Source organism: Melopsittacus undulatus, chromosome Z (genome assembly GCF_012275295.1).
Source record: "Melopsittacus undulatus isolate bMelUnd1 chromosome Z, bMelUnd1.mat.Z, whole genome shotgun sequence".
Lineage (NCBI taxonomy): Eukaryota > Metazoa > Chordata > Aves > Psittaciformes > Psittaculidae > Melopsittacus > Melopsittacus undulatus.
In genome coordinates, this window is record NC_047557.1 from 42333709 (window position 1) to 42360865 (window position 27157).

General features: G+C 37.9%; 1 protein-coding gene across 4 annotated transcripts; it reads right to left on the reverse strand.

Annotated features, from left to right (window-relative positions):
* Positions 1-318: 318 nt before the first annotated feature.
* GKAP1 (G kinase anchoring protein 1) lies at positions 319-26621 on the reverse strand. Of its 4 annotated transcripts, none has more exons than XM_034072919.1 (12): positions 26573-26621; positions 19534-19797; positions 17764-17907; positions 13221-13298; positions 11556-11685; positions 10530-10552; positions 9570-9722; positions 9087-9188; positions 5272-5335; positions 3677-3747; positions 2694-2771; positions 319-630 (listed from the first exon to the last, which is right to left on the reverse strand). In XM_034072919.1, the coding sequence occupies exons 2-12, from the start codon at positions 19744-19746 to the stop codon at positions 583-585; spliced, it is 1104 nt and encodes a 367-aa protein (XP_033928810.1). In that variant the 5' UTR covers positions 19747-19797; positions 26573-26621; the 3' UTR covers positions 319-582. The 4 variants fall into 4 exon arrangements, with proteins under 4 accessions (XP_033928810.1, XP_033928809.1, XP_030910151.1 ...); XM_034072918.1 differs by lacking the exon at positions 26573-26621 and adding an exon at positions 26212-26271; XM_031054291.1 differs by lacking the exon at positions 26573-26621 and adding an exon at positions 20267-20491.
* Between the last annotated feature and the right edge of the window lie 536 nt (positions 26622-27157).

The window sequence follows — 27157 nt, forward strand, 5'->3', positions numbered from 1 at the left end:
TTCTTCTCAGAGCTGCTCTCAATTCCTTTATCCCCCAGCCTGAATACCAGGGGTTGCCCTGACACAGCTGCAGGACCTTGCACTTGGCCTTGCTGAACCTCATGATGTCCAATACAGGGGAGAAGATAGTGACTGTTGACTTAAAAAAAACCCAAACAAAAACACCCCATATCTGGATTCAGCAACTGTGAGATGCTTTTGTATAAGCTGTCTCAATTTCAGTTCAGACTTGGTGAAACTTTCATCATCTGCCTACTAATGCATTTGGATCTTGACAGTCATTAAATGAAGTCTTGAGAAATTTTGTGAAAGCAAGAATTCAGAGATGCAAGAGTAAATTTTATTGAATGATTAAAAACTAATGGCATTATAGCTAGTTTCATCTCTGCTGGAATACTAGTTTTCCAATTTTCTGTAGCAGAAAGTGCAAGAAATCATTTATATTGTTAAACAAACTAGCAATTGTTTATTTCTCATCAAAAACTGCATAGCTTAGCAGTTGTGCAACAAATATATAAATTTCTGCAAAACCCTGAAGAAAGATTTGATGTTTTTGTGCTTTGAACCTGGTGGCAGAGAAGATCATCTGCACTGGTCAGATTCCAAGTGCTTTTTCCCTTTTTTCCCAGTCTGTAAGAAAAAATTTAAATGGTTAGGTAACATACTAGACATGACACTTTCATCTGCAGTTATGTTTATACTAAAGTAGTATAAATTAACAAGAAAAAAACCAAACTTCTGGAGTTGTATAATTTAACAAAGTCTGCAAGTTATCATGAGATGCAGACTCATCTGTGAAATATGGTTACATAAATTACAACAGTGAAGCCATTTGCGGTATACCTTCTTAAATGTTAGCATCTAAGGATAAAAATACACCAATTTGGTTTTTTGTTTGCTGTTGTTTCTTTGGTTTTAATCCACAAATTTTGGTCACTGTTCTTTGAAAGGCACCCTTATGTTTTAAAACAGTATTCTATAAAAAGTGTGCCTCATGTTATCCAGGACAATGCCACAAAAAGCAGCAATATAAGAAAAGTTCTCCTGGTCAGCTTCCAAGATTACAGAGAAGAATAAAAGCAGAAGCAGGCAATGCCTGCAAGGCAGATGAGTGTTTCCTAAAACAAAACACACACACCCCACTCCCCAGTTAAAAAAGTATAAACCCAACCAGCCAAACAGAAAACCCCAGGGTGATAAGGTAAACAGGAAACAAAGCAAGATGTGAAAAAAATAAAAGCATGTTGGACTGTGTGGGAGAGTCAGGTGCAGGGGAAAAAGAACAACATAGTAGGTGATTTTTGCAGTAATTCCTAAGTATATAACAAAGACCATTTTTTGTAATGGTCTTTCATAAATTTTTTACCGTAATTTTTTTAAATCCTCTTTATTGCAATTAAACACCAGATAAATTTACCTTATTCAAAAATTTCTGTTTACAGAGACAAATACTTAAAATTACCAGAGGCATGGATGGCAGGGGAAAACAAACAGACTGAAGTTGTAAGTCAGAATAGTGATCTTAATGACTGAATTTGACAAGACATTTACTTTAGTTTCAATTAGGGGTATGACTACTCGTTGTCTATAAGAGACTGAACAAGCATATATAGTCAACTGCTGCAATAAAATTTTCAGAAGGAACTTGCTCATTTGTGGTAAAGTGACAAGGGGAAAAAGACAACAGAAAAAGACAGGAGATTACATATAGAACCCTGTGTAATGCTAGCCAGAGAATCTGAAGTCATCAGAAAAGATCTGTTGCTTCAGAAAGAGTAATTGCTACTTAATAAGCCAGTTTTCACAAAACTGTAGTATTCCAACACAACATGTTGCAATTTGAAATAGCATAGCTTGCCAAAGACTACACAGCTACCTTAGAAGTTTCCATATATGTATATAACTTCTACCTTCTAAGTTATATACAATAGGCTCTCCTTGGGACCTGTGCAAAAGGTCACAGTCAAAACAAACAAAAAAACCCAACAAGCCAAAACCCCCAAAATGTGTCAAGTAATGCAGAAATACAAATCCTTACTTGCAAATAGTCACCCTCCAAAAAAAACTGTCACAATGTTAAGCAGCATGCCATTTATGCAAAAGTTAACTGAAATTCATTAATACAAGTTGCATTAGCACTCAGCAAGACAACACAGCATACACCATGAGGAAGACACTGATCTCATCACTTACGTTTCCACACTATTTGGTATGAATCTCCTACAAAGATTTGTCTAGAGACAGAACTAAGATACAGAACCAAAGAATGTGGAAAAAAAGCCATGAAGCCTATAGTTAGTCCAGTTACACACAGTTAAGACTTCAACAGTGATATCAACTTGTTGGTTGAAGTATGTTTATTTACTAGTATACTTCAAGATGTTTTAAAGTACAAAACAGGTGGTAGGCTTCAACTTGCCAAAACTGTGCTTTAGGCTGTTTTGGTTTTTTTTCTGCTACAATATGAACTGCCTCTTTTGGTTGTGGCTTTTTGGGGTTTGTTTGCTTTTGGTTTGTTTTTTAAATTTGTTTGTTTCTTTTGGGGTTTTTTGGGGGGTGTTGTTTTGTGGGTTTTTTTGTTTTTTTTTCACCTGGAAATGTTAGAGGTAACAAGTCAGTTCAGAGCTTGTTACCTCATGATAATCTCAGCTACGTCAAGAACAGGTAAACTTACAAATACAGAAGCTACCTACCTGGTATTTTGTTAATTCTGCCTGCAGTAGTTTCACTTTGGATCTTTCTTGCTCTAATGCTGCATGAAGTATAGTGACCTAAAAACAAACAAAAATATGAATTTATAAAATATCCTTAATGACCATTAGTTTACCAAATCAGTGCTGTTTTCCATTAATATTATGTTGTACAAACAGGTAATACAGAGTGACTACCACTATCATTGTGCATGAACTGAAAGCACAAGTAAAATATTCATTAATGACTCCCACTTCCCAAGAAATATTTACCGGTGCAATAATACATCAGTAGACCTTATTGCATAATGATATAGAAAAGCTATGAAGTTCGAAACTCTTCTGACTTTTGGACTCTGCATTAGTTCATTCCATAAAACTTAATGGATATATGCAACACAAGTAAGCTTATTCCATCACCCTCAAAACCAGTACTGTGTCATATATAAGACATTTGGCTTAGAACTAATAGTTGCTCTGGACCAAAAACAAAGCATAAGAGTCTTGCATGCTCTCTACTACAGTGACTTGCCAGCTGACATCTTAAGTAATTTGATGCTCCTTTGTGTTCGGAAACTTAAGACTAGAAATAAAAAAAAAAACCAAACCACAAACAAACAAAAAAAATCCAAAACCAAATAAACCCACAATCAGGAAAAAAACATCTTCTGAAGCACATTTCTGAGCTTCCTAGCATGAATTACCAGGGCATATTCCTAAGGTGCTGTTCAAGGCAAAATCATTTTAGACATGTTAAGGTCTGCCCTCTTTCCAGAAGCAGTTCTAAGTGAGTCATACTGGAGATTTACGTAACACATGTCCTCTGACACACACAGTGCAGAGCTAGGGATGAAATGTAACATTTTTTGCTTCTAACAAGTTTTAGTTTCAGTTTTGCTTCCTCCCTCCCCACCACTATTACTGCCTTAAGTACATAGCGTCTTTGAAATACCCATGAAATTTTTACTTTAGAAATCTTTGCTTACCTGTACAGTCAATTCATTTTTTATAATTTGAGATTCATCAACCTGCATGAGTATCTCTGCTTTGTCTTTCACTGCAGGGAGAGAAAGATACAGCATGAGGATCTTTCCAGAATTACAGGTCTTCCTGTGCAATAGCACTGTGGCATCACTTTATTTCACTATTTGGTTATCTCTAAATAATGCTGCCTTTACTAGAAGAATAGTAGATGTTGTAATGCAAACCAACCAAACCATTTGCTACCAGTGCCATTAGTAGCAGCTTGAAAAATTCTGGAGATTAACCCCCAACCTTGCACTACTTACTCCGCAATTAACCATGTAAGCAGCCTGAATTTTAGATACCCATTGTGAATTAAGATCATCAGAAAACTGAGTATTGATAAAGGATCAAGATTTTGCCATCCTGAGATTTACATATGAGCTCAATCATAGCTATGGAAACTTCTATTTACTCAAATACAGAGATGTTTAAGCTATTTAGGTAGTGCCTGTGAAACATCTGTGGACAACTTAAAATTCTCAAATATGAAGAAATCAAGTTTTTTCAAGGCTCAATTCTGCCATGAACTTCCTTCTCCTCAAAATATGAAATACTCAAGTCTTTAGAAAACCACAAAATTTCTCATTTTATAGTAGGCTGCTATTCTACAAAGATAAAAACTTGAGAACTTCACCTCTTTCCTTGCAAGATGAAAATATTTCATCTTGGCTGAGACACTGACCTGAAGTAACATGGTTCCTAGTTAAAATCTGTAGAATGAATCATCACGTTATGAACATTTGACTAGCCAAGACCTGGTTTTTGTAAGCGTACTTTGAAGGAAAAGCTTGAACTCTTTTTTAGCTAAAAATTTAACTGGAAAAGAACATTCAAGAGCTAATGTAAGAAACTGAAAAATCTAATTTTGCAACAGAATTAATCCAGATAGCATCACAGACTCAAACAACTTCATCAAGCAAGAACAGGAATACTGAAGTATAACTGCGTAACAAGTGTAAAGATACTAGGGTATTTACATACGTACATGAGTGTCTATATATATATATATATACACACAAACATATCTTTCTTGAAACTTTGGCAACAAACTCTGAATAGTGTTATAACAGAAGCAAATTATCACAGTGACATATATAACCCTGTGGTTTAGCTATTACTCTTAATTGTGTGGCTTGGGTGTAGAAGGGTGTTTCCAACAGTTGAAAGCACAGGTTGCATAAATATTAAGAATTGAAGAGTTTCCTTAAGTCTGTCTAAACAGATATTGTGATGAGATCAGTATGGAACAAGTAAGTTTTTGATTTTTTTGCTATTGACAGCTAACTTGAATCACTGTACATAACCCATAACTGGACAGCTTATATTTAAAAAAATGATCTCAACATACAACTGATTATTCCATCATGTAACAACAGAAATACAGTAGTGTGCGGTCCACCAAATTCTGTAGTTCACTGGAGAAGGTGCAAATTAATAGCTTCTTAATTCTTTATAACTGTCACCTAGTCAAGCTCTTCTTAAAAACTGGCTGTGTAAATTCCTTCCATGTTTTAAAAAGAACATTTTAACATTTCCTGATAAAACTCCTACTTACTTTCACCTTCTTGCATCATCTTCAGAAGCCGTGCATTTCTTCCTTTTACTTCTTTATACTTTGCCTGTATTAAAGAGATTGAATTACTACAAGTATACACGAAAAAAAAGTGTTCTATAAGCTAAGCTTGACTTAAGAGTCAGATTTAAAGATGACAACTTCTGCAGAGAATAATCAGAGAATCACAAAATCATAGAACCATTTAGACCTTTAAGACCGTCTGTGTCTTAATTAAATCACAGCCAATGTAAGGAATACAAAACAGGAGAAGTGGATTTATAACTAAGAGCTGAGAAAAAAGGCAAGCACAAAGCTTACAGCAAGTTAAAATAATTTATAAGTTATGCCAATGCACTGATAGTGCAGAAATAACCATTCAGGTCTGCCTCAGGTGTATAGGCCTGTTGCATCAAGGCCTTTCTGGTTTTGCCCCTGATAAATTGTAACAACTAAAATGTACTTTCTAGATACCAAGGTAATATAAAGAGTTTGCCACATTGCTTGACAAGTAAGAAAAGATCCCACTGCTCTACAGATTGGGTTGGGGTCTTTTCGTAGTTATTGTTTTTACATCAGAGTTACTTTCCAATTCTTTACACTTTTCTGCTCAAGAACCTATTTTTGCTGGCTTTTCCAATTTGACACCACCATATTTTCTTCACAAGTGAGTCATTTCCTTAATTGGCCACCAGTGTCAGTTCTAGCTATGTACCTTAGCTGTAAAATTATTTTTCCTGCCACAAGTCTTCTCATACAGTTTGCTTTAAAAAAAGACTTTAATTTCAGACATACTTTTTTTCTAACAAAGAAGCTACTATTTTCCACTTTGAGTATCACACCAGTTCCTGAGGATAATTAACTTAGATTTAAGCCAGACCATGGCTACCTAAAACTGTATTCATGCCTCTGGACAAGTTCATGAAATTAAACATTGCCCATCACCTCACCAGTACACTTATGCATCGTGTTTGTTCTGTCAAATGTGAACAAGTGCTGATAGAAGTAAATACAAATGGTTTTATGCTTTCAAATTTCACCTGGGGATTCCAACCTTAGTACATGGTCTGTAAACAGCTGTGAATGAAGCTTATGTTTTTATTACTATAAGTACTTATTGGAAGCATCAGAAAACTCCCAATCTGTCAGCCCGATCAGTCTATTTTAAGCAATAATTAAAATTAGTTATAAAGTATTTTGAAAATAATTCTATGATGCTTTATTGTATTTTGTTACAATGCCAGTTCCCTATGGAAATTTTGTCCTTTATGATCTAGATACTATCCACACAATGCTAACATGTACTGAAAACAGTGAGGCATTTTCCCTAGCTACTCCAGGCTAGTGCAATTATGCATGTATTTATTATATTTAAATTACATGTACATATTACATTTATTATTTGCAAATAGAAGACAGACTAGGGATAGCATGGGCCCTCTCTGGAAGCTATCAGGAGAACTGGCTACCCTGGATTTGGAGAAGGCTGAGGTTCTTAATGACTTCTTTGCCTCAGTCTTCACCAGCAAGTGCTCTGACCACACCACCCAAGTCTTGGAAGGCAGATGCAGGAACTGTGAAGATGAAGACCTTAGGTCCACTACAAAAGAGGATTTGGTTTGAGAGCATCTTAAGAACCTGAACATGCACAAACCCATGTGACATGAGGAAATCCATCCATGGGTCCTAAAGGAGCTGAGGAATGAAGTTTCTAAGCCACTGTCCACCATATTTGACAAATCATAGCAGTGAGGTGAAGTTCCCAACGACTGGAAAAAGGGAAATATAATTGCCATTTTCAAGAAGGGGAGAACGGATGACCCAGGGAATTACAGACCAGTCAGTCTCACCTCTGTGCCTGGCAAAATCTTGGAGCAGATTGTCCTGGAAGGCATGCTAAGGCACATGAAAAACAAGGTGGTTGGTGACAGCCAGCATGGCTTCACTAAGGGGAAATCATGCCTGACCAATTTGGTGGCCTTCTATGATGGGGCTACGGAACTGATGGATGGGAGTAGAGCAGTTGATGTCATCTACCTGGACTTGTGCAAAGCATTTGACACTGTCCCACACGACATCATTGTCTCTAAACTGGAGAGTCATCAATATGATAGGTGGACCACTGGATGGATGAAGAACTGGCTGGATGGCTGCACACAAAGAGTTCTGGTCAATGGCTCAGTGTCCAGCTGGAGACCAGTAACGAGTGGTGTCTCTCGGGGGTCAGTGTTGGAACCGGTCTTGTTCAACATCTTTGTTGGTGACATGGACAGTGGGATTGCGTGCACCCTCAGCAGGTTTGCCAATGACACCAAGCTGTGTGGTTCAGTTGATACGCTGGAGGGAAGGAATGCCATTCAGAGGGACCTTGACATGCTTTAAGGTGGGTCAATGCCAACCTCATGAAGTTTAACCATGCCAATTGCAAGGTCCTACACCTGGGTGGGAGCAATCCCAGGCACAGCTACAGGTTGGGCAGAGAAGAGATTCAGAGCAGCCCTGTGGAGAAGGACTTGGGGGTGTTGGTTGATGAGAAAATGAACATGAGCTGGCTTCAGTGTGTGCTCGCAGCCCAGAAAGCCAACCATATCCTGGGCTGCATCAAAAGGAGCGTGACCAGCAGGTCAAAGGAGGTGATCCTGCCCCTCTGCTCTCGTGAGACCTCACTTGGAGTGTTGTGTGCAGTTCTGGTGTTCTCAACATAAAAAGGACATGGAACTGTTGGAACAAGTCCAGAGGAGGGCCACAAGGATGATCAGGGGAATGGAGCACCTCCCATATGAAGACAGGCTTAGAAAGTTGGGGCTCTTCAGCCTGGAGAAGAGAAGGCTGTGTGGAGACCTCATAGCAGCCTTTCAGTATCTGAAGGAGGCCTACAGGGATGCTGGGGAGGGACTATTCATTAGGGACTGTAGTGCTAGAACAAGCGGTAACAGGTTCAAACTTAAACAGGGGAAGTTTAGGTTGGATATAAGGAAGAAATTCTTTACTGTTAGGGTGGTGAGGCACTGGAATGGGTTGCTCAGGGAGGTTGTGAATGCTCCATCCCTGGTGATGTTCAAGTCCAGGCTGGACAGAGCCTTGGGTGACATGGTTTAGTGGGAGGTGTGCCTGCCCATGACAAGGGGGTTGGAACTAGATGATCTTAAGGTCCTTTCCAACCCTAACTATTCTATGATTAATGAGCAATTTTTTTTCCTTCTATGTTTTAGCATAAGATGAAACAGATTTCCAGTTTCACTTGTATGAAATAGGAAAAGATAGAACAAAATACAGGACTCCATTCTTGTTGTACTGTAGCTTGAAAGGAATTTCTCTAACAGCTGACAAAGTTTTCTCTGATTTTAGGCAAATATTGGACTGTATCTAGAAAAAATACCAATGATATGCAGCTCTTAAATGCAAGCAAAGCTAAGTTGAATTTATAGGTTGGGATAGACCCAATAAAGTCCAACTTCCTGCTTAAAGCAAAGCTAACTTCCAAGGCAGATCAGACTGCTTAGGATCTTGGCTAGTCTTAAATTACAATTTCAAGTTTTTGAGCATGAACATAGCAATCCTATAAAGCAAGCAGTGAGTGATATGCTGGATATAAAGTTTATTGCTACTTTGTCTTGATTCTTTTATTTTTTTTAGAAGTTTAACTTACTTATCAAGAAAAAACACTTCATTTGGTATTGAAGGGAATAGTTGCACTGTAAAAATGTAACCTGCAGCCAGTCTAAACCATCTCTATAGTCACATTTTAATAAATACTTTGTTTCAATGAATAATAATTTTGAATTTTCTACTATTTGAAGGTATTATCAGCTACGTACCTCCAACTGAGTCATTCTGTTTTTCAGCTGCTCAATTTCTGCATCTTTCTTTTCAAGCTCGAGCCTTAGTTGCTCTATTTTTCCATCTTTCAGAACACTCCCCTATAAACAAGAAAGCATTATTTCTTAATAATCTAGTCATGTGAATTTGATTCTTGGGAAAGGCAACTTACTTGTTAGGGAAGAGAATTTCTGATCAAAACTAAAATGGTATTTGAATAGGTACCAAAAAGATAAGAAACACAGTAATAAATATTGGCATGTTCTGTGGAGCAAAAATTACTTCAATCACAAGTGGTTTATGTTAAAAAAAATGTAATTTAAATATCTCTTCATATAGATAAGAATATTACAGTGTTGTGAGTTTATTAATTCTTTAAAATTATCATGCTATTGATGTGTGCTTCCCACTCAGGTGTTTCTTTCTGATCACTGAATAAGCTTCATTAAGAAAATTTCTTCATTTCAGAATGTTTTACATACCTGGTTGTTTTCATGAGATGTGCAGTTATCTGTTTCACTGTAATCATTGAGATGGGCTCTTCTTTTCTCTTTTTGAAGTATTCTGTTAACATCATCTTCCAGCCTGTTGAAAAATTTTCCATCATGCAACGAAGACTGGGAAGCATTCACTTCCTGTCAAAAATAAGTACAATAACATACCTTCCTTTAAATATAAGTTAATACTGAGCTAGAAATCAACACGTTTAAAAAACAACATGTCATGCAAAAGCATTATATTTAGATAATTATTTAAGTTGTGTATTCCCAAGAATACTGTGACTTCCATTGAAAGAATATGATACCAATTGAAAAGCCTAGAAATTAATTAACAGTTAACATCTGGCTGATGATGAGATTACACAAAAGAATGTAGCTGGAATTCAGTAATTTATCTTTTATTTAACTGTTAAAAAAATCTTCCCTCTAAGAATTTTAATATTGTGGACTGCACAGCAACATAGCATCACAGCTCTTTCTTACCTGATTTGATTCTCTTTTTGGCTATATTTGTATTTTTTAACATGGTTTTAAAACTGCATGTTGCATCAAAGACTATGTGAAAACTGAAGAAACATTGAGTAGTTTTAAGAAAGCCAATACCAAGTTCTCAAGATGCAAGAACTGGGGATATACATCTCTATCAAATCTATATCTGAAGATTTTTCCAAATTTACATCAGTCAGTTTTAGAATGTGTAGCGATTGTCACTACAGAAAACACCAAAACAATTACCTTCTAAACCTAAGAATTGTAGCTGTAGTTTGTTTGGGGTTTTTTTGGCTTTTTTGTGAGTTTGTTTGGTGGGGTTTTTTTGTTTTTTTTTGTGAGGTTTTTTTTGTGGGGCGTGGGTTTGTTTTGGTTTTTTTTGACGGGTTGGTTTGGTTTTGGTTGGTTGGATTTCAGGGTTCTTTTAATTAAACTAGTTTGGGTAGGACTTACCTCATGTTTTTTAGCAGAGTTATCTGAAAAGAACAAAAAAAAATGACATCAGTAAGTTACTCAAATCTTGTACAGATGGTTACTGAAACAAGACATTTTGAAAAGCAGGGAAAAACACCACCTATTTGAGTTCTTCAAAATTAACTCTCCTCTCAAAAGTCACAATTATATAAGCCATTACTAAAGCATTTGAGGCCAAGATTATAAACTATGTATTATACCAATTCCTGTATTTGCATCTTCTCCCAGATTTTTCAGACTACTTAATCAAAAGCAGCATCCCATACTTGTTTGCTTCAGTTACAATGGAAGGCAATGTCTTTGGTACAAATACTTAAGGAATTTGTTGATTTGTTTCCTTTTATATCTATTTAGGCTTTTACAGCACATATCTCACTGTATACCTGAATGCCTTCCATGCCTTTCAGATTGCTGTGCTTTCGGTATTTTTCCTCTGTTCAGATAATTTGGAAATTATGTACTTAATATTGTACATTTAGATAAAAACATTCTTAAAATAAAGACCTCAGAAAACAGATTACTTTCTTCTTTTTCTAGCATCTACCTTGATTTCTTCAGTAAAGCTTAGAATCTCTGCTCTACAGACACAGATGAAGGAATGTCAAACATATAAACCATGCATATAATGAGTAGAAGTTATTTCAGTATTTACTCATCTTAATAAAAGCTAGTATCACAAAGATAAGCAATGACAAACTCAGTTGCCTGAGAAACACAAACTTAGTAAAACAAAAAACAAAAAAAGTAGATTTTTAAAAAGTCAAATTAAGAGTGTTTGAGTCCATCCCAGGGGTACTACATGAAATTATGTTTTCCTTAAGCTCTTATTTTCATTATTATATAATTAACACTTAGCTTTTAGACTCTGTAGGACACACTGACTGCAACTCATTTAGTGTTTGTTTAACCACAGTGTTAATGAAGAGAGACAGAAAGGCACTTTCCTGTTAGCACACACACTGAAAATTCCAAGTAGAACAGCTCACATGGTATGATAAGGCATACCTATATTACTGTCTGACTGAAAGTCTTTCAGAGACACAGTGAGAGGTTTGTCTTTTCCTTGCTGGTTCTTTTTCTCTTTCTTATTCACAGACTTTGACTGAGGTGAAGTACTTTCAACGTTTTCATATGCCTAGAAGAATAAAGTCCCACTGGTATAATTTTCTTCGATACCCAAATATTTTTTCTGACTCTTCATAAAGGAAAAAAATTACTGATAATGTACTAAAGGAGATTTTAGCCTGAACAGTAATTTTCAGGCTTCAGATGCATTTAAAAATGCAAAACATATCAGCAATAAAGCATAGATTCTGTTCTCTGAAGTACAGCATTGCTCTTCACTAAACAGCAAATGAACCATCAGCCTATACTTGAACCTTCTACACCAAATTTTATCCAGAAACTTATAAACTGAAAATACATGGTAGTCAAATGTAGGATGTGTGCTACACAAGGCAGGGTAGTACCTTCATAAACACACCCACACAGAACCCCAACAGCAGTGGTTCATTGTACCTTCTTTTATTCTCAAAATACATTTTCCCATTCAGTAGAAGTCAGAGAGCCATTAGTGTGCAGCAACGCTCTACCAACTGACCTTACTGCTGCTGAAATCAGACAGCCTGGTACATGACAGCCATTTGAACCAGTCTCCCATCCCCACACATCCACATTAACAATCTTAGCAAATTATCAATCTCCCAGTTATTAATCCTCAATACTAATGAAATATTTTCATTTAAAAAAATCTTAAATGCTAAATAACCTGAATAAAAGAAGATATATATAAGCAAATATGGAAATTAAGTGCTTTTTTTCCCCATAGAAATGATAATTGTTCAGTGTACCCATGTACTCTAGTTTTAATATATACATTATAAATTATTGGGACGTAATTCTCAAAAATCTACAAACAATGCTATGCTACTATGCCTGAAGATTGTCTTCACATTAAAAATTAACTTTTAGTATGAAAGCTAAAAAGTTATCCTTGATTTTCAAAAACTATGGTACTCCCACTTCAAAAAAGAAATATTGTACAGAGATGTGCAATTTTTTATGATGCATAATTATATTTAAACTTAGATATTTTAATAACATTTTATTGGCTCCTGTTATTTCAAAAGAGCAACTTCCTGATAGAAACGAAAACTGCACCTAAGCATACTTTAGTACAATTCTTCAGTGTTCCATAAGAATCACTGAGAAAACAACATCCTGAGCAGCAAAGAAAACGTATAATGCTTATTAGGACTAAAATATTTACACTCAGAAGATGTTAGCAAAAATTCAAATGATTCAGCCATAAGTAACACTTTTAAGGTTTGATGAGAAGTCTATGCTTTGATTCTCCTAGTCTTCAAGTGCACTGGATGTTTTCTGGGGAAGGTACTCTTAAATTCCAGCATACTCATGTGCCAGAAAACTGAAAAGTAGAACTACTTTTCCACCTTTACAGGTTAATTAAGAACAAATCAAACCATCTAACACTATTATATATGGGTTCTTTCAAATCCAGTATTTTTCTGAGCTCCTAAAGCATTTAACAGTGACAGCAAACAATTTAGAAGAAAATGGTATTGTTAGGTTTTTTGCACACCCCCCCTTTTTTTTAATTCAAACCTCAAACTTGTACAGCTTTTACATTAGGATAGATCCCACAGATACCTTTTTATGTTCTTCATATTCCAGTTTGCTCAGCAGCAATGCTTTTTCAAGATCAGCTTCAAACATGTCAGATGTCAGCTGAAGAAACAAAATTAACATATTTCATGTAATAAGGCTGGTTAAAAAAAGGCAGGCAAAACCACTAAGACCACACTAAAATTTCAGTTTCAGTAATCAATAAAATATAAATATCGGTATCAATAAAATCTCAGTTTCAATACACTTATCATCAAAAAACCAAGTCTCACTGATGTGACATAGGGTCTTATTAACTGGCAATATACCTTTCTGTACCATAAGTAATAAAATATCTTGCCTCAGGAAACTTTGTAATGGATGGAAGCATACACTAAGTTGTGCATACCTTTATGTAATCACTCCCATCCTGATGATTTATTAACATGGGATTTCTTTAATATAGTTTTTTGTTTGGAACATGAAAACCAGAAGATGTCAAAGGGCAAAATGTCATTGTAACCTACTATGAAGTCTAAGCACACACCCAGCACAGCAAAAAAATTAGGTTAAACATGCCTTTTTCTGGGGTCAGGGAGGGAGATGCAAAAAGAAAATTCAAAGCTTTCTTGGTGTGAGCTGTTGAGAGCTAGGAATTAAGGAACACAACAGGAATTAAGGATATCTTGTGTCATAAGAAACAGAAAATTACAGGAAAGTCCTGCTTCTGAGAAGACCAATTCCAGCAACAGCTCAATGGAGCTCAAATAAATAATATAAAGGTATAAACATCTAATAACTTGTATTATTGTTTAATGCAAAGTTAACCAAGATTAACTTGTTGGATGCAAAATTGGTTCCTTTGAGGTCTGCTCTCTGAAGGAATTACTACAATCCACTGTGTGATATGAAGAAGAATAAGGCTTCCATTTGGCAACACAGCTATCCCCTTTTCTTGCCCTTAAATGAAATATTAATTAGTAAAAATTTTCTTGCTCTTTGAATTTCAAACAGAGGTCCTTTCATTAATTTCAACACAAACTACAACAGCTATTACAGTGAATAAACACTTCAGTGGTATTAATGTATTTTGTTCAAACTGAGAGGCATGACATACATTACTTTTTTTGTCTCTAAGAACTGTGTTCTGAAAAAACCCTCAGATTTCTCATATGCTTTATATATGCTTGAAAGTGATTTATTGTGTGGTGTAAAAGCACACACATTCTTCCTAACTGCTCAACAATGCATATGATCAGTCTCACTTAATGGAAAAATCTGCGTAGCTTCTAGTTTCTACCACAGTAAACCAGCCCTTTTTGAGCGGTTATCTGAAACACAGTAGAATAGTGTTCTCAGCATAAATTGCTATGTTTTACACAGCCTTTGGGGTGCTATCATTCCTAGCTTTGCATTTGGGTTGTGGTTTAAACTTGCCATTGACTGATTGCACGGGGCCTCACTGGCGAGATTTTCCCACCAGGGGAGGTGTGGGAGAGCCAACGACGCACCGTGGCAGCAAGGCTGCAGGTGCCTCAGAACCCCAAAGGGCTGCATGCACAGGCAGCGAGCCAGGAGTGGAAACTGGCAGGGATGACCTTCAACAGAGCACGGCCTGCACAACCTGTGCTGCCTGCAGCAAGGGGACCAGACAACAAAGTGGAGGGGTTTTGTAGCTGCCAAGGTGGACTTTTTTCTCAAGTATTTGTTTTCTTTCAAGATCAGAATCAGTTTGATAACTGACAGTAAGCTAAACTAACTGAAATTCCCCAAGAAACAATGAACTATTTTTGCCCGCAACTGTTGAATCCAACCTGACAATGAGAGTTACCTACCAAAAATTGGGCCTTTTAGTCTATTACACTGGAAAACTCAACAGGAACATTATGAAAAATGAGAGACTGGAGATTAATAAAGAGACTATCAAAAAGAGAACAATTAATAAGCTAAACACAAAACAGATGAGATCAGGATTTTTACCTCTGAAAGTGCTAATTTTGCATGTAAGCTTCTAAATAATTTAATGGAAAAAAAAGTGCTATCACAATGTTGTTGTAACTACTAAACAATCCCACAAAAATTGTATTATGTGATCTCCAGTGCAACAGTAATCCTACCATAAGTTGTTTACCTAGCAGTACAATTCTGGGCAAAGCTGACTGAAGCTGGCCAAACAAAAGTCAGTATTACACAAAACAGTGGAGTTTAGAGCTTTAGGCCTGAATATTCTCAAAGTCTCTTAGTTTCCCAGGCACATTTGGTCCTGCTTCTGTGCATGGCCTGACTGATAACAGATAGCTACAGGATCACAACCACTTAAGCCCATCAAAAAACTCTAGAAACCACAGGTTCCTTTTGCTTAGGTGCTGGGAGCATATCTAATAGTCGTAAGAAATTGACATCCATGCACAAATCCCTTACAGCGACTCTCCTAAAGCTTTGCTGAAGAAAGACCATGCTATATGCATCATAGCTCTATAGCTAAAGACAAATATTGACAATCATTTAAAATGAAAGTGCCAGGCAGAATGGTAATTTTGAGGATAAATATGAAATGAAGAACTCTTCATCAACTGTGAGGTGCTCCTTGTGGAGCTGATCTCTGTGGAAATAAGGAGATACTGCTTATAACCCCTTACTGAATATCACTATCCCCTGCAGTATAACATTTAAAATTCACCTCATAATTATCAACACTGTATTACTGGACAAGGAACTAAGGAACTGAGAGGTTAGGATTTAATGCCTTCTGAATTTGAAGAATTCAAACTCACATCTCTCTTCTCAGATAAGCATGTGCCAATTGCAGTTTGAACCTTCCTGTCACCCAGTTTCTAACCAGCTCGCAGAAGAGATGCCTTTATTAACTCATAGATGTTTTTAGAATTATAACTATCATGTGTTAGAATTATGGGAATTGCTCTAAAGTTATTTTTAAAATAAAAGAACCTCATGGTAACTTGACATCATTTAATTCAGTAAGACTGCAATTAGTAGGAATAGATGTTTATAATTGAGTTATAGCTCAGATTGCAATTATAATAAACATTTATAACTTTGCCTGACCATTCCACCACCCAGTAATTAAGAATACAGAATTCTTTGCCAAAAATAATTGCTTCATGCCATACAGAATAAAAAAAAACCCTGCAACTACTGAACTAAGCAAATTCATACCTTAAAAAGTAGTTCTGAAGCTAATTAGCTTGGGAAATTTTCAAGGGGATTATTAGGTCATTGTTCCACTGTCTAAGGATATACCTGTACCAAAGCATTAGCAACACCCACAAAAAAGAAAAACAAAACCCCAAAAAAAACCAAAACCAACAACAACAAAAAAAATCAAACACACCCACCCTCCCCAAAAAACAAACCAACAAGCCAAACCAAGGACAAAATCCAAATGTTAGTCTTTCATCAATTTGGCTTTCTGTAGCATGTTAGAACAAGAAGTAGCTGAATACCATAAAACACTTTTTAACTCCAGCTGGTGACACTTCCTAGCAATTTGCCTTCAAGAAGTTTGTGCAAAGTTGCGTACTCCGAAGGGCATCTTCAAGCATAACAAAAGAGCCCAAACTATTATCCACAGTAAATAACTGCAGACCAGACAGTAACTTAAGAGGAATTTAGAAAAAAAATGTACCACAACATTTCTTTAAGCACTACCTGAAAAAAATGCACTAGAACAAATTCTTTCTTTGTCCATCTATGCTATTTTGGCCTAAAATAGTTGAGTACTCTGAACAATTCATAACATCCTCATTATCTGAAAGACCAAGAAAATCACTGTATGTTCTTCAGTATCAAAAAGGAGTATTATAACATTGAATTCAAGTCAAGTACTAAAAAAACTAGTTTTAAGTGCACGTACTCTTCCTAACTGACGTCAGAAGTGCAAATTATTGCAATTGTTCAAGGTAAGGACTTGATTACTGTTTCAGATTAAGTGCATTTCAAGTGTAATTTGTTTGTGGTAGTTTGGGAAAAAGAAGCACAGTAAAAGCATTTTATTTGCCTTCATACAGACAGTCAGCCTTTGATTTATCTCTATTACATTCTTCAAGTATTAATGAATCCTACTTACAATATTAATCACAATTACAATGCTCTAACAAAAAAAACAGACGTTCTTGCACTGATAGGAGTACCGTAGCATGCTGAAAGCCAGTCAGCACTCAGTTCTTTGTTACCTAGAAAGGAGCTAGTTATTTCATGACTAACAAAACTTACCAAGCCTACTTTACTATGGATATGTGGCTCCACCAAAACTCCCCCAGTTTTGCTCCGACCACAGCATTTCACCATCCCTCCATGGTAGTACTTCTACTTGTTATCCAAATGAGTAGATTCCTTTTACCATATACCAGTATTCACAATCCAGCTATGAGGTATGCAAACAGCAGCACATGCTCACTCCAAACTATCTGACAGAAGATGTGGCCTGAATTTCCACTGAAATTTTTCCTTCTATGTGGCAATATCTTGCTGCTTCCTCTCCAGCCATCTCTCTTTCTCCATGAAACTTAACTTCATGAAATAACGTATTTCAGGAAAGCCAAAGACAGCTAAACACAGCAAGGTGTACCTGCTCATCTCTTTGTCTCCACTCCTGCCAGTTTTCTTCCCGAGCGCTCTTCTGCACTGCAGTGTTCAGTTTTTGTTCATGCTGAGATAAACAGCCTCCATGTGAGGATTTCTGAGGAATCTTTTTAAAAGCAAGGTTTCTGAGCTGAAAACCAGTTATTTTTAACATTAGTACACAGAAACAGTCTTAATGGACCAACAAAGACATTCAGACATTAATGTGTGTGCTTCACCTGTAGTTTGAGGTACATTTCTGTTTAATCATTTATGGTACACACCCATAACGTCAAATCATGGGAAAACGTGGATCAGAAGCACCACAGACATAACATAAACCAATGAAAAAGTAAATACGCTTTGCTTTCTGAAAATACTTTCAACAAATCTGAAGAGATAACTGTCTGACAGATTTCATACTCAATCAGGAATCATGGTGTGCTCACACCTGACTGAAGTTAAATACAGCGCCAAAGGAAAGGCAGTATACATAAATTTGGCAACAGCAAATAGAGGAACCAGAGGTCCAGGCAGAAAGAGAACAACACAAACAGTCCTTATTTCTCAGTAGTTTGTCAGATTTAAAGAACCTGCAGTAAGCATTATTTTTAACTGCTGCACCAAAAGTATGCAACAGTGCCATCTTAAAGATACCTTACAAAATTATAAAATTTCACAGTGCACAAATAACCTGAAAATTTGGCAACTCAAGGCCACTGACTGCTCCAGCCTAAACATTAGCCACAGTATGATCCTTACTTGGAGAGAAAGTAAAAGCAGCAATACAACATACTATCAATTTAGAGACAGGATTCCCTTAACATAAAGGCTCCTGGAAGGGAGAAAGAAGCTGTTATCAGATGACTGATGAAACAAAGAAAAACAGAGTACAATACAAATGTTCTTCTTAAGGTGTGTTAGTGAGTGTTAGGACTCCTTCTTAAAATGGCAGATCACTTTAGCTTAGAGCTACTCAAAATCAGGCAATAATACAGATATTTCAGAATTGTTTTCCTTCCTCTCCAAACAGTCCCTTGCCACACTGCCTTTAGTGCTTCACTACTGTCTCTTTTACTGCCTGCACCAGCACTATAACCCCTGCTTGCTTCTTCATATGGAAGTGCTGGCAAAAACACTGGTGCAGACCATTCTGATTTACAATTTCAGTGGAATATAGCTATAGACAGTACATGCTAAGGTGAAGAAAAAACTCAGCCCTTCCTTGCCTCTTAGCTATCACAAGAATAATTATTATTTCCATACAAATTAATCGCTGTAGATATATGCAATGCATACGCATTCACATTTATTCTGACAGTTAAAAAGTTTGATCATGTTAAGGCAGGCATAAAGACACATTAGGGTATGTTTATCAAAAACTTAATGCAAAAATAACATCAAAGCTCAAAAAAAATCACTTTACTTAGCTTTACAACAACTAAAAAATTTTAAAGATTTTAAGCTTAACAGATATTAAAAAGAAGAAAAATGGATTTGAGGGTTTTCGTTGTTTTACAGATCGAATTTGATCATTGCTCAAAACACCTGAGCAATTTAGCTCTTTAGAATTTTTCAACTTTGTAAGTAGTATACTCCCTACTATATAAATCTTAATAAAGCAAAGAAAAAAAATGTTGTCTGACTAAGTAACATTTGTTCCATTACAAAAACAACAAAAAAAAACCCTACACAAGCCCATGACTTGCAGGGAAAGAACAAAAGTTATTTCTCAGATAACAACTTTAGCCACTACTTAAAAACCTAATCACTTTACCTCACTCGCCTCACTCTGCTGCTGTTCTTTCTTCTTTCTTCTTTTATTTCTTTTTTTCTCATTTGCAGATTGTCTTCCCACTGAAGCCTGAGATTTGCTGCCACCTCGGCCACTTTTTCCTTTTCCAGGCTCTGAGTCAGTATCACTTAGCACTTGTAATAAAGCAAAACGAGATGCAGTGGTAGGAACTGAACTGATTACAGTTGATGCCATTGCCACATCTGATATCCTATTAAGCTGGCTTCTTCTTAGTTATTAGGTTTCCTAGGGAAGTAGCACAGAAATAAGAATGAAAACAGTGTTTGACCAAACAATAGCTAATTCATATGCTAGCTGAAGGTTTATTATTTAAAAAACAAAGCAAACAAAAAAGAAACCAAAACAAACACCAAAGCCCACAAAAAACCAACCCCAAAAAAATCCATTAAAAAACCCCACTCAAACTCTGTATTATTTCTTTATATTTTCGCTAAATTGCATTATCTTAAGAATTTGTAAAAGAACTATAAAAGAGTAATCCATTTGTAGTTATTTATAGCTAATACATTTGTTCCTCAGAGATAATGTTTGACAGAAAAAAAGCAGTATAAGGCCCCAAAAGAAGGTGGCCTTCATGATCTGGAGAGGAAAAAGAGGGGGAAGAATACGTAACAAAATAAAACCACACCACAAGAAACAAATTAACCCCAACCAAAACCCACAAAAGCCCTCCAAAACAAATCACCAAACCAACCAGAAATAGTGTCATGCTCCCAAACTATTCCAGATGCCATCCCTGGGGCCTGACAAACATAAGGTTGAGAAGTAAGGCAAGTAGATATGCATATGCAGGCTCCAGTTTTGGGTAAGCAGCCTTATCTCCTATTACACAGGTAGTATCATTTTGTTCCCAAGCCACTGGAGATTCAAGTTTTCTCCATAGGAAGGTGAGCCCAGCACTGTGGCTGATGCTGTTCTCAAACACCTGTTCTTAATGCACAACACAGAATCTGTTGCAGGAAGTGGTAAACATTTACATCTTCTGTTGCCCCCTGCAGTTATAGCCAATCTGTAGACCCCCATGACACGATTCCAAACTACAAATCATTTATCTAATGTAAAAGCCTAAGGAGAGAGTGGGCAGGGGGAGAGAAGGGGGAAAGGGTGGCTTAAGAATATTTGGCTAATTGCAATTTTTCCAGGCAAAGTTTAATGAATCATAAGACCGAAAGTGATGTTATTTTAATTATTCTAAATTTCACAGAAAGCATCTAGCTGTGTTGACATACTACAACAGACAGATATAGTGAAATAATACATGCCTTTTGAAAATACCATTTGAAAGGAATCCTTACAGTTTGGCAACTGTGAACATAAGTTGAATACTTAGATGGTACGCAAATGTGCTGCTTGTTATCTTCTATTACAGAACAAAATAATCTACAGAAACTTAAAGAAACTGTTTTTATAACTCTCTCAAGGACAAACCTGTATAGGTGCATAAGTATTACATTTTCTTTCTCCAAGGTGAAAGTGAATGAGCAAGTAAGCTAATACTGTCCTTATTCAAGTTTACTGAAGACAAAAGTTACAGTGAATAGCCTTCTTCTCAAACAAACTTACCCTACTTCATTTCTCTCAAAAATATGAAAATTAAGCTGATCATATGAAGATGGTTGCATCTTAAGAATAAAACAAACTTGACACCAGATTTTGAATCTCTCTGAAGACAGCCAAAGATCTAAGCCCCTCCCCTTCCCTCCCCCAACCCCCCCCCCTTAGTCACCAGAAGTAATTAGTACTTGTTACTTTTTAAATTATAAAGTAACACGGTAAGTTTAGATTTTCCTGGGTTTGTGTGTATGTTTTCAAATGCATTTTAATACCCAGTAACTACACTTATCCTGATAGGAGCTAAGATTACTTACAGCAGAGAGATACTGTCTTCTTACTACTTGAATATATGCTAAATTAAAACCTGAAGCTCAGAGAAAAGACTAAAGATATATTTTTGCAGAAAAATGGCAGCAAAGATAAGTGTCCAGTCACACTATAACATGATTTTACAATACCAGATGATGGTCTTGGCACTACACTAGACTACAACAGTCATAACACTGGAAGTCTGTAAAGTCTACTTTTTCTAAAAAAAAAAAAATAAAGAAAAAAGGAAAAAACAATTGCATTACAGGATTATGGTAGTCAGGCAAAAGATTATAATTTCTAGTCTCAAGGTTATTGTAATATATTTGGAGTTTCAGAACAACATATTGAGCTGTCAACTGCTAATGGTGCTAAATATTGCTTTTGCCCACAATTTGAAGGCACTTCATATTTTCAAGCTGCAGTTACAGAACATGTGATAAACAACGATGAAAAGAGGCTGCATTCAGCTATAGCAGCTGAAGCTGTACATCACTTTGAAATAGATGGCTGCAAATTCCTCCCTCCCTTTTCAACAAATAGAACAAAAAAATGCAACAGGTATATTTTTGCTGTCTGATTAGTTACTATGCAATGAAGTGCCCAGATGACAAGCATATTAAGCAATTACTACCCATGGAATTATGCCATTACAGTTCACTGGAATACCTCAGTAACAATATGATACTAATTTTTAGAAGTTCATTTATGATTTACATTTCTTTCCACAGAACAGGTAAAATGGATAGTAATGAGCTTGTCGAGGAAACAGCAAATGCATGGGATTATAGATTTTTTCTTTCAGCTAAGCATGGAAAAACTGCTAATATTGCTAACATTTCAATGCAGCTACAGATACAGCAGCAGGATCTAATCATCCCACTTCTGCAACACTTGAAGAGATGTAGTGATTCACAGAGGCCTACCACCATCCCATGTGTCACAATTTAATACTATACTTACAATTCTGACATCCAAATTTTACCAGTTCCCAGATTTTAGTCCCTGCCCTGTACAAAATAAACGGACTGATCTCAAAGGCTTTCAGCTAACCATAGATGCTTTTGGCTAACCATAGATGAACAAATGACTTTATACGAAAGTTTTGTATAAAGGCATCTAAAAATGTTTGTATAAATGCATTTATAGATGCCTTTATACAAAATTTTTCCCCTTAACAGAGAATTATAATTTGTGTTATTATTATGAACAGTCTTAAAAAAAATCAAGTATTGACATTCTTGAGCTTGATACTGTGCTCAAAGAAGTTTTTTGATCAAATACATACACACAAAAAGCATTAAAACACCACAGAGTATTTTGTAATCCCACAGATCAATCTAGCACCTGAAAAATCATTTGAACTTTTACAGCCATTTTAAGAATTTGGCAGTCTGAGGCATGTTATGCATTCATAACATCCTGCTGGCCAAAACCTATCTAAATGTGAGACAGTTCCTTTCCTTACGTACAGGGTACAGCATGAATCTCCAAGAGGAGTAAAAGGAAGCAAAGTGTGTTTATGGCATTTACATAGCTTGCTAATAGTTCAAGTGAGACTGGAAGCTGAAAAAAAGCACAGCAGATGAGCATCAGTATTTGGAGTTGTTTCCACGTGTCTTGCCTTAGTGCTAGTCAGACACTTCTGTGCCAAGAAACCCTCCATTTTTATGTTAATAAAAAGATCACTGATAATGGATTTCAAAGTTGCAACATGGTTATGGCATTGATATACAGGTGGCACCAATAAATGAGCCAGTTTTAAAACTTTCTGCTTTGCAAATCACTAGCAAACTAGTTAAAACCTAGCAAACTAGGTTGTCTCTGCAATCTCTCTGAAACTATAAAGTTTGTGAGAACAGTTCCTAAACCAAACTGACATATTATTCAGACTGATATATCAACAATGTAATATAAGCTTGATGCACCACAGAATTTCAAGTCAGCATAAAGGCATTTCTTATGACCAGCAAGTAGTCATTTTTTTGATGCTCTACTGTTTTCTAGGTTATACTCTTCTATAAGTCATGGCAGCCTACATAAACAGATTATTTTGGAATGTGATACTAAATCAAAAGCTTATCCCAAGTTGGCCCCACTTACAAAACAGGTAAGATATTACTTGAGCATGTCCAATGCAGCAATTTGTAAGCACAAAGTACTGACCCTACCTTAAGTTCCTGGTAAACAAGGAGACATATTTAGAAAGCTAAATTGTGACATGTCCAAAAAGGCATCTTTTTAACTTGTGTTCCCTGAAGTGTACTAAGTATATTCAGAAATATAAGATCCGTCAATGCCCTTGAGAACTTCAGTCTCATTTTAGACATGATGTAAGGAAGACTGCAGTAATAAAAATAACATACTCATCCAGTGTTACTGTAACCTGAAATCCCTTTTGTATCAGTTACTCAGTTACCCACATGCTGCAGGTGAAATAGCTTTTGAAATACTTGCCCTTTTAAAGCTCTAATGTAATTGTCCAATATGTGTATAAGAAGACATCCACAAGCTTATTTTGTTTGAGCATCAGCAGCTTCCTGGTCTGTGTGCAGCTTTGCACATGTGTGTGAGATACTATTTGACTGGCAGTATTGAAGCACCTAAGAAGTGGGCAGTACAGCACAATTTAGGAACCTTTAGTCTGATGCTAGTACACCTTCAAGCATCTCTGAAATAACGGCAGTGTATTCCAGATGTAGCACTTTACTATTTCAAGGAAAACATGCTCAGAGCCAAAAAATATAACCCATTTCCTATTTAAGCACTTTCATTGTCAAGTAAACCACTAATAATGATACAGACTGTAGAACATATTGAAGATAGGGTATTGTCATCCTAAAGGTTCTTCCCACATACAATCTACTTGTTTCTACTACTAAAATAGACATTTATTATAATCTACAATCAATATATACACCCTCCAGTACATGCTTGTAAAATTAGAAAAACACTAAAATACACAACATGCATGCGTAAGTGAAGGAACACATCCATTCCCTAATGGCTGTGATTAACCCCTACACTTTCTGCAGAGTATATATTGACCTTTGCCAGCTTACACAGTTACCACCGCAAGCTACCTACTTTTCCAAAAAGGAAAGGTACATCTACAGAAGTTTGGCACAGGAGGTTCTCCCAGTTGGTGAACCTCTGTCCATTTAAATTGCTTTTGTTTTATGCTTCTGACTGAAACATATAAAGCTGCATTAAACTGCTCTAAATCCTTACCTTTACTTGAAATCAACTCATCAAGTCATGAACTCATCAATAAATTTCGTAAGTCCCTTTAATGGAAAACCAAAGCAAAAAATAAACAAACACAACCACTAAATACTGCTTTAGAAATCTACTTGAGAATTGCCGCACGGGCATAAACAGCAGCAATAAATCCATGGCAGATAAGGGGTCTTACATGGCTTGAAAGGGCAATATGATGAATTTACTGGTGTGTTTTGCAAAAATATTTTTTTTTTAAAAAAGAACAGGTTTTAAAACTTTTTTAAGTCATTAAAAGGACTTTAAAAGTCAATTAAATTTTTAAATTTTGTAAATTTGACTTTGTCAGTCAACGTCCTATGCTCAAACTAATGCAACACCCCTTGCTTTTCCTCCTCTGATTATCACCCCCCCAAAAAAAAACCCAAACAGTTACATGAAATTAGTTAAACTTTATCTAACAACCTTTTTCTAACAAACTTTGAAGCTTCACATTCACTTTGAAGACCTTAGTGCAGCTTTCACTCCTAAAGCAGGCTTACAAGAAAGCTGGAGAGGGACTTTTGACAAGGGCCTGTAGGGCCACGACAAGGGGAGAATGACTTTAAACTGAAAGAGGGGTGATTAGACATTAGGAAGAAATTCTTCCCTGTGAGGGTGGTGAGGCACTGGCACAGGTTGCCCAAAGAAGTGGCAGCTGCCCCATGCCTGGAACTGTTGAAGACCAGGCTGGATGGGACTTTGAGCAACCCGGCCTGGTGTGAGGTGTCCCTGCTGGTGGCAGGGGATTGGAACTAGATGATTTTTAAGACTCCTTGCAACCCAAACCATTCTACCATTTACTATATGCAACTAATGCAATAAAAAGTACTAACATTCTTAGGTACCAATACATATGAGCAGCCTTAAACAACCGAATAGCCGGTGATCAGTAAATACTATGCTTCCTAAAAGCATTTTGGCTTCTAACTACAACCAGTATGTTTTGCTCGTAGCTGACGCATTTTTAATTAACGCGCCCTCATGAGAGCGCACCGGGGGATGAGCGGGCCCTGCTCGTGCCGCTCCAGATAAAAGACCGGCGGATTCACTCTTGAGGAGGAGCTTCCGCTCCCCGCGTCAGGCAGCGGCCGTGCACCCCGTCCCCCGCGGTCCAGCACGTTCGCCGTGTATGGGAGGCTGAAGAGAGAAAGCGGAGGCTCCGAGCAGACACCGAAAGACAACGGACGAGACGAACTAAACGGGGGCAGCTCGGCGACAGCAGAAGCGAGCGAGTTGAACCCGCCCCGGCCGCTCCCGGCCAACCGCCCCGCGACCGACACCTGCCGCCCCAACCGTTCCCGGGCCAGCGGCGCAGCTCCCCTTGGAAGGAGCCGCCGGGAGACACGGCCCCCAGTCCCGCGCGGAAACCCTCCTTCCCCAACGTCGCAGGCCCACTGCCGCCCGCTACCCACCGCGGGCGGGACGGGGCGGGGCAGTGCGGAGCAGAGCCCCCGCCCCGCGGAAAGGGCGGCAGGTGGGACCGGAGTGGGGCGGGCACCCCCGCGGCACACTCACTCCGGTCGCAGTGGCAGAGAAGCGCAAAGTGGAAGCGACGGGTGGGCCGTTATAACGGGCGTGCGGGCGGGGCCGGGAGGGGCGGGGCAGGAGCCGCCGCCGCAGCCGTGTCGCGCGCCGCTGGCCGGAGGGTTGGCCGCTGCCCCTCGCCCGCTGGTTGGCTGCGCGCTGGGCGCAGGGGCGCGCGCTGCGTCACCGCGGCGCTCCGGGCGCGGCCGGTACGGGCCGCCGCCGGGGTCAAAATAACCGCGGGGCGCGGGACGGCTGCGGGAGCTGGGGGGTTCACGCAGACCGCCTGGCGCGGCATCCGGGAGCCTGCTGCCGGCATGTCCCAGCACGGTTCGGCCCGGCCCGGCCCTACCCGTCATGCACCGGTGAGCTTGGAAGGGCCTTGGCGTCCACCAAGCGCTTGCGGCGTCCCCTCTAAGGCAGCTGCGGTGGGTGCGGAATGCACCGCGGGTCTCCGGCCTTTTCGATCATTTGCGTTGTTTCTTCCGGCCAGTGAGCTGTGGACGTGCGGTGTGATTGTAGAGCGTGGCCTGAACAGCCCCGGTTACCGAGCTTACTGCCTGCAGTGCAACAAGTTTGCTGTTTCGCCTTTAGTGTTTGCTGTTAAGCAAAAACTACCTAACCCTAGAAATGTGTAAAACGTGCGTTTCTTGCAGTGATGTCCAGAAAACTTTTCCTACAAAAATATTCCGCATTGCCGCGGAATGGACTCAGAGATCAATATGATCAGACAAAAAGCCATTCATTGCAAAGCATTAACTCCTTATATACTATTGCTTACACACACCTACAGCAATTCGACATACCATGATTGGATACTTGTCTTGAAGACCCTTAGTGACTAACATATAATTGGTTAAGCACAGGTGTGAGAACTTGACCTCAAAAGCTTGCCAACAGTCCACAGTTCTCATCACTCAGTGAATTCCAGCTTCTT

Coding starts and splice junctions, on each gene's coding strand:
- GKAP1 (XM_034072919.1), bottom strand. CDS start 19,746: ATGGCATCAACTGTAATCAGTTCAGTTCCTACCACTGCATCTCGTTTT. Junction 11,686..13,220: donor AATATGAAGAACATAAAAAG/GTATCTGTGGGA, acceptor TTATTCTTCTAG/GCATATGAAAACGTTGAAAG. Junction 631..2,693: donor CAGAATTAACAAAATACCAG/GTAGGTAGCTTC, acceptor TTTTTCTTACAG/ACTGGGAAAAAAGGGAAAAA.